The 11,162-nt window shown below is 41.2% G+C and overlaps 1 protein-coding gene across 1 annotated transcript in view; it reads left to right on the top strand.

Annotated features, from left to right (window-relative positions):
- The first annotated feature begins 262 nt into the window (after positions 1-262).
- The window catches only part of PHLPP2 (PH domain and leucine rich repeat protein phosphatase 2), a 59,235-nt gene continuing 48,335 nt past the window's right edge, over positions 263-11,162 (top strand). Inside the window, exons 1-2 of the mRNA XM_020901833.2 lie at positions 263-447; positions 7,035-7,312. Of these exons, the coding sequence (XP_020757492.2) occupies positions 349-447; positions 7,035-7,312 (377 nt within the window). The 5' untranslated portion in view covers positions 263-348. The remainder of the gene's footprint in view (positions 448-7,034; positions 7,313-11,162) is intronic.

Here is an 11,162-nt window from a genome sequence, read left to right as displayed (position 1 = left end):
GGTGCAAACCTCCCCTGCTCCTTGCCCAGCCCCTACTTAGGAGTCGCTCAGAAAATAACTCTCCCTGCGCCTCAGTCCTCCAAACCGAGGGCAGCTGATATTAAAGGCCTAGCCCTGCGGCGGCGCCAGGCTCCGCCCGTGAAGTCCCCGGCCGACTGCCGGCGGCTTGCGTCCCTTAGCGCCCGGGACGCACCCGGCCCGCAGCTACGCAGGCCAGGGCGGGGCGGGCCTCTGGGCGGGGCCAGAGGGCTGCGGGGGGCGGGGCTGCTGGGTGTTCGCGCGCGCCGCCGAGGCTCCGCGCGGCGTCGCGCCGGCCGGGCGTCCCTGTGCAGCCGCCGCTAGCCGCCGATGGGGGAGGTGGAGCCGGGACCCGCGGGCCCGCTTGAGCCCCCGGAGCCGCCTGAAGCGCCCGCGAGCCGTCGGCCGGGCGGGATTCGGGTCCTGAAGGTGAGGTGCTCGGGCGGGCTGGGGAGGGAGAGAGCAAGGGGGAGGCCGCCCCTGCCCCGCGCGGTGGCTGAGGTAGCGGGCGACCCCCGCCTCGCGTCGGTCAGTCAGCCTCGCGGCTCGGTTGCCCCCAAACCCGGCTGGAGGGGCCGCTGCACCCGCCGAGGCCTCTGGGCCGGGCCCCCGCCGAGGCCGCGGTCGCGGCCGCCTCCGTCCCCACCGCTGCCCATCCCTGGCCGCGCGCCACCCGCCTCACAGGCCCACGCCTTGGGTCTGGCGTCCACCCGGCCGCCGCCGCCCACTCGGCTCCTTCAGGACCAGGGGGCCAGCCTGTGCTTCCACCGGCCGCACTCGCGGCCCCGGGGCCGGCGTCTCCTGGCCCGAGAGCGGAGCTGGAAGTACGCAGGGCTTTCTCCCCGGACACCTGAAGACATCACCCCAGCGGGAGGATGGCGGCGGTGATTGGCCGGGCGCTGCGGTGTTCGGGGCTGCGCCGGCTGGCGCGGCAGCCTCTGCCCTCGGAGCTTCCCACCGAAGTTAAGACCTGCTCCCCGCACCAGAGCGCCGGCCTGGGAGCACGACCTGCCCCGCCTGCTGAGAGAATCCCCGGAGCAGCTTAATCTCGGGGAAGCGCTGGGCGTGTTGCAGGAGGGAGGAGGGGTTGGACAAAAGGGGGGCATTCCTGCTGGCGGGAGCGGGGCTGACAATCCAGGGAGAAGGTGATGGGGGAGCAGTTATGCAACAGGCAGCTAACGGGGCTTTTTGGCAGAAATTGGAATTAAGGGGAGTAGGAGGAAATGAAGGCAGATGCCGGCAAGGGGTGGAGGGGGGGAATGGAGTCTTCAAGGTGATGACGAAAAGTTAAAATGCACAAGGAATGTAGGGTGGGGTGGGGACAGTGAAGGTGGTTAGAAGGAGAGATTGTGGAAGATTCACTGAAGGGAGTTTTAGCCTTCGAAATATGTAGTTGGAGAGAAATTTTTTCGTAGGTCAAATATGTAAACTAGGGGTCCTGGAGAAGGAATGGAATTCCTTCTAAAGTTATAGAAGAGGAATCAGCAGGATTTAAAACTTGCCAGAGAAAAGGAAGAGAGCAAAGAAAATTTAGATTTGGCGTGTTTCGAAAATACTTTGAAAGACAATGAAAATACATTATGTTGAAAAATTTATTAAGTAATGGTCGTTGGGATTGAGAGTGAGCACCATATACTCGCTACTAAGGTTATTCGTAGGACATCACAAAAGATGGCAACACTGAAAAAAATAGTAGATTTGAAACATCTGGTGAATCCACGAAACGACATAAATTAGAACTCTGTAAAATAAGTTTTTCTGCTACTACCTCCCAATGTTAATACAGCAACTTGAAATAACTTTTCATAGTTAACTTCCACTTCCACATAGACCTTTTACATATTTATTGTAAACTATTTAATCATGTTTTAAATTTAATTACTCAAAGACTTTTGGATATTTACTTAAAACTGTAAGGTCACAAAAATGTAAATTGTGAATGAACTTTAAAAAAATTCTGCTGCCTGGCTTATCAGGAAAGGGCAAGTCTGAGAGGTAGGTAAATGCCCTCTGGCCTTGAAGGTAAACAGCCTTTGCTATTTTTACAGCAACTATTTTTCCATGGGGAATGAGATGTGGGAGGGAAGGAATTGAGAAATAAGGATCTTTATTGAGGATTCCCACCATCCTACAGATCCAGGAAGTGGTCCAAACTACTACTGGGGTTCCAATTTGGAAGCCATTAGAAAGATTCCAGAAATTGATACTTATTCTAGTGCTGACCTGGTGATATGGGAGGCTAACAGTGTCTTAAGACCTTTGCATCTTTGCAAATAAACGGGATCGACTGAAGAATAGGTGCTGTGTGTTTTTTACAAACAAAAGTTGACTTCAGTAGCTGAGTGGTTGAATTTTGTGCCAGGTGAAATGGGAAAGGAATATATAAGTAGAAGACTTTGAGAATCTGTCGTCTTCTACATACTCTTCTCCGAAAACCCTTTGAAAGACTTATCATGCTTTTTTCTAACTCTTCTGTTGCTGTTCAGTCACTAAGTCGTGTCCAACTGTTTGCGACCCCATGGACTGTAGCGCCCTAGGTTCCTCTGTCTCACTGTCTTCTGGAGTTTGCTCAAATTCATGTCCATTGAGTCAGTGATGCCATCTAATGATCTCCTCCTCTGCTGCCCCCTTCTCTAATACTTAATATCAAATCATGAACATCAATTATAGCTAAGCTGGTGTAACTTAGCCAGGTTAGATCTAGGGCTTCCCCGGGTGGCTCAGCGGTAAAGATTCTGCCTGCGATACGGGATGCAGGAGACGAAGATCCCCTGGAGGAGGACATAGCAACCCACTCTGGTATTCTTGCCAGGAAAATCTCCTGGACAGAGGAGCCTGGCACACTGTGATCATGGAGTCACAGAGTCGGACACAACTGAAGTGACTAAGCATGCACACACCACTGTATGGCATATTGGAAAATTTGATTCAGAATCTTATTTAGAATATAGTCCTTTATAACTGTAGTTGGAATATAAGTATGATATTTTTAATATTTTTTAAGATTATCAGGAGTATCCTTGAAGCAAAAATTTCCAGATGTTTGCTATAGTTTGGCTTTTTTTTTTTTTCTCAGTTCAGTCACTCAGTCGTGTCCAACTCTTTTACTTTTTTTTTTTAACTGAGTCTGTATAATAAATGAAGTTACGGTTCATCAAGTCAGTGACTGCTATGAGACCTGTTTTTTCAGTAGTAGTTTCAAGTTTTTATCAAAATGATGTACACATGTGGTTTTTAAAATCAGTCACTACCAAAAAGATTTTAATGAACTGAAATACTCTTCCTCTCTTTATCTCTTCCATCCATTTCAAGATATTCCTTAGCATGTGTATTCCGAGATGAGCCCATATCATTCTGAAGTTTTGAATGTGGGAACACATCTCTTACTTTAGGATATTTCACAGTTTAGAACTCATTGAGTATGGAGAGTTACTTCAGTAGACCCTGTTCTACCATGCATATCTTAGAGTTAATTGTGTGTGAGCATTTAATAGTTTATCACCTTTGAACTAATCAGAGCCAGCCCTCAATGTTGTCTTCATTTTTTAGAGGGTGGAAAGTGTAAAACTGAAGTAAGTACTTAGTTCATTGCTTACTCTGAAGATTTCTGCCGTCTAGAAATATCTTTAAATCTTAAATGTGCTCTTAATACACTTGTTTGATGGGAGGATGATTATGGTTGTGTTCCCTTTTAGAGAAGCTTGTCAATAGTTCTTATATAAGAAGAGTAAGTGAGGAAATGAAGTATTTTCAGTCTAGCAATTCCAGTGGAATAGTGATTTAAAAAGCTGCAAGCATCTTAGAGGATAGAACTGACCTTTCCAACACTTCCTTGATGGTTTAGGTAGTGGGGAAGGGAGCACTGGGTAATTCAGCAGTGACTAATGGTAGCTAAGGGCTTCCCTGATGACTCAGTAGTAAAGAATCCGCCTACAGTGCAAGAGACTCAGGTTCAATCCCTGGGTTGGGAAGATTCCCTTGAGGAGGAGATCACAATCTATTTCAGTATTCTTTCCAGTGTTCTTGCCTGGGAAATCCCCTGGACAGAGGAGCCTGGTGGGTTACAGTCCATGGGGTTGCAAAAGAATCGCACGTGACTTAGCGACTAAACAATAATTATAGCTAACCATTTAATCTAGAGTTTTCCCAGAAGGCTGTGCCTTGGTATCTAGGCCTTTGAATGCCCATTGAACAGGTTTAAGAGAATGATATCTACTGAAGTTCTAACTCAGCAGTTTATTTTCATAGGTTGGAATATGTCATATAAAAGGAGATACATTCTTTGACCAACAACACATGTGTTTCAAGAGTGTAACTTTCTTAAAGAATTTATGTATAGTCTTTTAAGGGAAATAGATATTCACATTAAAAAATGACTGTTAAACATTCTCACTGAAGAAGAATCATGGGTAACTTAGGGTAATAACCTCCTGGGGTCTGCCTTGACTTTTCTAAGATTGAGAAGGTTAGTGGGATATTGTTTGACCTTAAGTTTTTCTAAGGATTCTTTCTGATAGATTTGTGGAGTAGTGTCCATGGCCCTGTCGATAGCAGTGAGCAGACTTTCTCTCCACTGAGAATGCAGGGTTTCTTTGTGTAAATGTAGCTGTACCATATGGAACACTGTTTTCAGAGGGTCAGTTGATCTTCCCCAAAGAATAAAAGTAGGAAACACTTAAACCAGTTGGTTAGTTACGCACTGGTTAGGTTAGTCATGCAGGTATGGTGGTCCCTGTGCTCATAAGTGCTTGAGAGCACTTGTTAATTGTGACATGTTCAGCTTTGAGAGAATGCTCTCCATGAGAATAGAGAGACCTAGTTCCCACTTGTAGCAGGGCTTTACTCTATTTATCTAAAGTTAGTAATAATCCTCGTGGTTTTGATTAGCCATACCGCAATCCCTAAGATCTATAAAATGGTCAGTTTACCTGTTATCCTAAACTTAAACAATGAAGCCACTGTCATTTCTTATTTTTCTTTCTCTCCGCATGGGGAATACATTCTTTTTCTTCCCCTTTCTTTATCATCTTCAGAGATTGAATTTTAGGTGCTACTGCTAAGTCACTTCAGTCATGTCCGACTCTTGTGTGACCCCATAGATGGCAGCCCAGCAGGCTCCCCTGTCCCTGGGATTCTCCAGGCAAGAATACTGGAGTGGGTTGCCATTTCCTTCTCCAATGCATGAAAGTGAAAAGTGAAAGTGAAGTCGCTCAGTTGTGTCCCACTCTTAGCGACCCCATGGACTGCAGCCTGCCAGGCTCCTCCGTCCATGGGATTTTACAGGCAAGAGTACTGGAGTGGGGTGCCATTGCCTTCTCTGTTAGGTGCTACAGTTATTTTCAAATATTTAATGTCAGTAAGTACAAGAATAATATCAGCTTTATTATAGATATTTCTGTTTTCCAATGAGGAATATTAGCAAAAGTATTTGCTTTGTGGCTGATACAAAGAAAAGATTATAAGGTTTTCTATTAAAAAATGGAGATTTTTTTTTCCCCCCCAAGTTTATTCAGCTTCTTGCCAGAGCTAGTCAAGCTTCAGTAGGGACTGGGGATAAATTTCTGTGATATCAGCTGAGTTCTGCCTGCATCTCTCTGCCACCTAGGCTGTAAGGCACTATAATAGGTTCTCAGTGTATAACAGAGGAGAAAACACAAAATAAATAATTTAAAACACATGGTGATTTACATAGCAGTGGAAGTGTGTGGGAGAGAGTAATTCTTTCTTTCTAGATAGGAGGAGAAAATGGGAATGAGAGACATGGAAAACTCCATAGAGAGGGTGACATTTGAGTAGTTTTGAGGAATAACTACTCAAGTGGACAAGATGGAGGAGAACTTTTCAGATAAGTCATGGAATTGTGAAATAGTTGGTGTTTTGAGGGAATTGGATATGACTGAAACAGTGAAATGCAGTGGGGAGTAGACCAGGAGAGGTGCACAGTGTAACTATTTGTGGAAATTGGTTTTTTTTATTAAAGGGAATAGAAATGGCCCATTATAAAAATAGAGCAGGTAAATATTGATCTTTAGAGACTTTTATGTTGCTGCAGCAATTGTTTTTGCTTTGAGATGATGTGATTTTACAATGTATATGCATACCTAAGTTCTCAAATGCAACAGGAATTTTTTTTTTTTTTTTGAAACATGAGAATGGAAAGAATATTTGTGCAGCATTATGTTGATTCTGTACTTGCTTATTTGGGATATAAGATGTTTTCAGATGGATGATATTTTTCAGATGAAGTTTTCAGATGGAGATATACAGAAATGTTTATTGCAGCGTTGTTTTTCACTGTTTCCAACAGTGAAAAATTAGAAACAAACTAAATGCCTTTAGCAGGAGAAGGGATAAATTTTGGTGTGTTCATACAGTGGAATGGTATTCAAAAGAATGAACTGGGTGTAATATCACGGATATATTTCTAAAGCAGTGTTGAATCAAGGGAAAAAATGACAGGGTGAAACATATGTATGTCAGGTTTTAGATACAGTTTTAAATTATGTAAAACAATATTAGAGTTTATAGACATATACATATAGGGCAAATGTAAAAAAAATGCATGGAATGATAAACACCAAGTATAGTGGAGTGTTTGTTTCTGGGGAAGGAGAAGGGAAATGGGGTTTTAGGTAGTGGGTGGCTTTAGCTATATATGTAAGGTTGTATCATATATATATTCTTTAGAATAATCTGAACTAAATCTGGCAAAATATAAAAGTTTATGAAAGTTAGGTAGTAGGCCTACAACTGTTGTTCTTGACATTTTTCTGAAAACATAAAGAAAAAAAGGGTCAGAAAATGATGGACAGAGACATGAACAGCTGCCAGTAAAGAGAATAAAATTTTCTAGTTTAGGGATGGGCGTGGCAGGTACAGAAGGCTCCATGAGAGGAAGTGGTACCCAGCCAAGAATTGGTGAATAAGGAGTGGAAAGGTGGGGTGAGGACCAAATATGTCTAACTCAGTCGGACAGTTGGGCTAACGATTTCTTTTTCATGACTTTTTTTTTTTAGAGAAATATGAAGCGCAATGGGAGCAGAAATTGCTTGAATAGGAGAAGTAGGTTTGGTTCTCGGGAGAGAGACTGGCTGAGAGAAGATGTGAAGAGAGGCTGTGTTTACCTGTATGGAGCGGACACGACCACTGCCACGACCACCTCCGCTTCCTCTGCCGCCGCCGCCTCCTCCGACCTACATCTTGTCCTTTGCACAGTAGAGACACCGGCATCAGAAATTTGTGCTGGAGAGGGAAGGGAAAGTCTTTATTTGCAGCTTCATGGAGACCTGGTCAGGTGAGGTCAGAGTTTTACCATTAATTCTACTGCAGTATAAGTCATATGTGTTTCTGCTTGGAAGTGGACTTTAGGATTTTATTCATGCTGGAGCTGATGATGGTTATAGTTGCAAGGCTTGGAAACAGGCTTGTCCTGAGAATGCTGACATTAGAATCCTTGAATTTAAAAAGTATTAGAAGAGGAAAATTTGATAGTTACTTCATTTGGGTTACATCATAGGTTGAATATCTAAATTAACAATAAATAATTTTTTAAGTTTTATTTTCTTTTTAAAAACTTGTTAATTTATTTTTATTACTTTTGACTGTGCTGGATCTTCATTGCTGTGCACAGGCTTGCTCTAGTTGTGGCGAGCCAGGGCCACTGTCTAGTTAATGGTGCATGGGCTTCTCATTGCAGTGGCTTTTCTTGTCGTGATTCACGGGCTCTACGGCACGTGGCCTCAGTAGTTGTGGTGCATGGGCTTAGTTGCTCCGCAGCATGTGGGATCTTCCCAGATCAGGGATAGAACCTGTGTTGCCTATGTTGCAAGACAGATTCTTACACTGAACCACCAGGAAAGTCCTTGAAGTTTTATTTTTTTAAGTGATACAGGTAAATAGAATGAAATAAAAAGGTATAAAAGGAAATAAAGAATGACAAGTACCTATGCTTATGCATGAGTATGTGTCACTATTTGTATATAAATTTTTAAAACTGATGGTGCTATCTGCAACACCTTGTCAGCTTACTATCTTAGATATCTTTCCATATTAATACTTTATAATTTTCATTTATGTAATGGCTATATAATATTCCATTCCACAAGTCTCCCATAAATTTAGCCAGTCTCCTATTAGTGGGCATGTAGGCTGTTAGCAGTTTTTTTAACTACAAGCACTGCTGCAGTGAATATCCTTGTATCTGTGATATTTTTCCCACATGGAAGTCATCTTAGGAATGGAATTGCTGTCTCAAAGGATATGTAGCATTTTTAATTTTGATAGATATTGTCAAATTCCTCTTCATAGAAGTTATACTTTGATGAATAATGTAAAAGTATACCTATTTCCCCCTTACTTTCTCCAGAACACGTTAGTGTTAAATTTTACATGTTTTGACACCCTCACGCATGAACACATACTTGATTGTGAATAGAAATGATTGTCAACAGTTTTTAGAGAATTGTAAATTCAGCATTCCAAGGACAAATCTTTTTTCAAGCCTAAAAATGTAGATGTTTGGAAATCTGATAGGAATTTTGTTATTTTGATTTTCATTTATGTGATAGAGTGAGGTTGAACATATTTTGATAAGTTTAAAAGACATTTGTGTTTTCCTTAAAATCTTATATAAATGCAAAGAAACAAAGTGGTCTCACAGTAGTCTTCTGCTGTGCGTGTGCGCTCTGGTTCAGCTTTAAAAGAACCGAACACTGCTAGCTCCGAGTTAGGCCTCGGGTGAGAGCTTCGTAAGGGCCTCTCTGACCCCCCTTTCTCAGTGACAGCACATGTCTCCAAACAATTCGAAACTGCGGGTTCAATACTGTTGAAAGTGAGAAAGGAGGCTCCCACTTCCACCGAAAAATGTGGTAATAATAGTAACACGTTTAGCTGAGCTAAAAATTGATAGCATTTTAAAAGTCTAAACTGAGGTTTATTATGTGTTCCTTTTAGAAATTGGACTAATTCCTGAAAAAGTAGATTAGCACTTGAGTGTTTTCCTTGTTCACCAGTTAACTACATTTCCTAAATCCATTTGTAAAACGACAGGATCAGATTGGGTGATCCTTAGGCTTTTCTAAATCTTAACACTGATTCTGATCTAATTTTATCAGGTGGAAAGCCTTGACCTACATTATAGCTGGTAGTGACTGATGGGAGTTCAATATTTAAACCTTAGACTTACTCATCTGTATTCCAGTGTGTCTGTATACAGAGATATTAGAAAAGTGGAGAAAAGCCCACCAGAATTGGCTTGCTACTACTAATTGTATTGTTAGTTAAGAGTCCAAATGCAATACAATTTACTTTTGTGAACCTAAACTGTTCTTAAAATGGAGAGTGTAGCTTTGATAATTTTGTAATGAAATAGCTCTTTGGAAACAAAACAATGAATTGATTACAAAATAATGAAAACACTATTGAACTGTGGTTTGAAGATATGAATATATTTTTTCCTTTTTCTAAAATTAAAAATTTAAATGTTTTATACAATTTTTAAAGGTTGCACTCTGTTTACAGTTATTACAAAATATTAGCTGTATTCCGTGTGTTGTACGATACATCTTCATAGCATGTCTTATATCCAATAGTTTGTGCCTCCTACTCTCCCACCCCTATATTGCCCTGCCTTACCTCCCCCATCCCCTCACAGGTAACCACTAGTTTGTTCTCTGCATCTGTGAGTCTGCTGCTTTTTTGTTACGTTCACTATTTTTGTTGTGTTTTTTTAGATTCCATGTATAAGTGGTATCATACAGTATTTGAGATATGAATATTTTCTTTGCTGGAGTAGGAGATAAAGAAGTCTCAGCTAGCCAAAGAAACAATGATAATGATGATGATAGATTTTAGCTAACATTAAGTGCTTTCTTTTGCTAGTTAGCAGGCTTACTGCTTTATGCATTTTTTTTCTCCTTAACTCCTCACAGTAACTGTAAGAGTGGTAGGATTATTCCTTCTCAGTGAGGAAATTTGAGGCTTTTTGAGAGGTCTGGTAGTGTGTTCAAGGTCAGGCACTATCTCTTTAATAAGTTTTTTGCTTTTTATTGAAGTGTAGTTTATGATCACTGTAGAGATTTTGGAAATAATGAAAAAATGTACAGAGAAATAATAATTTCCAATGCTTAGACTTTTAGTAGATTATCTCATTTAATCCTCATGACAATTTTATGAGGTAAATACTCTCCCCATTTTATAGATGAGGAAAATGAGTCTTAAAAGGGTTAATCATTTCATCTAGAATCACTCAGCTGGTAAGTGAGACCTGGAATTTGAACTCTAGATTCTGACGCTAGCTTCCATATATTGCCTTCCCCTTCCCTCAACACCCTGACATTTTTTTTCAGATCTTTTTCGAAATGAGTAGATGTGTCTAATTTTTAAAAATTACATAGTTGGACCCATACTATTTATTCAGTTTTATTTACTGCTTACCTCAACTAATTTCCTTGTGTTGTTAAAAATCCCTTAGATACCAGTTTTAATAGCTACAGAGTACTCTATTTTATGCATATGTTGTAACTTATTTAAAACTTGAGAACTAATATGCAGTAATGGCTTAGGAGCTTGGGTTCTGGATTGAGAGCTTGTGGGTTCAAATCGTGGCTCAGACTGTTCGCTGTGCAAGTGACCTAATGCTTTGTCTTCAATTTACTAATCTATACAATGGAGGATGATAATATTTATATTATAGAGTTATCTGAGGGTTAAGTAAATTATATATGTTATGAAGATTAAATGAATTTATACTTGTAAGGCTTCTTAAACTCTAATGTCCACCTGAGGAGCTTGTTCAAATACAGATTCTTGATTCATTCAGTGGCTCTGGGGTCTGTCTGTATCCTGTTAAGCTCCTGCATGATGTGCTACATTTTGAGTTGCAAGGAAGTAAAGTACTTAACATGATGCCTGGACCTAGTTAGTGTTAACCTCTTTAGGTTACTTCAAGTCATTCAACACTCAGAAGTAGTGTAATAACTAAACTTTGCCCATGAATCTTTCTTTTTCTCCCCATGAATCTTAAATTGTTGATATCTGTGGGCTGGGTCCTAGAAATGGGATTATTGGCACTAAAATTACCCCATTATTTTTCCTAAATCATCCATGATTTTATTCTTTCCTTACTCTTTTTTAGTTATGGACTT

This window comes from Odocoileus virginianus, chromosome 20 (assembly GCF_023699985.2).
Source record: "Odocoileus virginianus isolate 20LAN1187 ecotype Illinois chromosome 20, Ovbor_1.2, whole genome shotgun sequence".
Lineage (NCBI taxonomy): Eukaryota > Metazoa > Chordata > Mammalia > Artiodactyla > Cervidae > Odocoileus > Odocoileus virginianus.
Note: the sequence above shows the minus strand (reverse complement) of the source record. Positions and strands in the feature narration are given on the sequence as shown.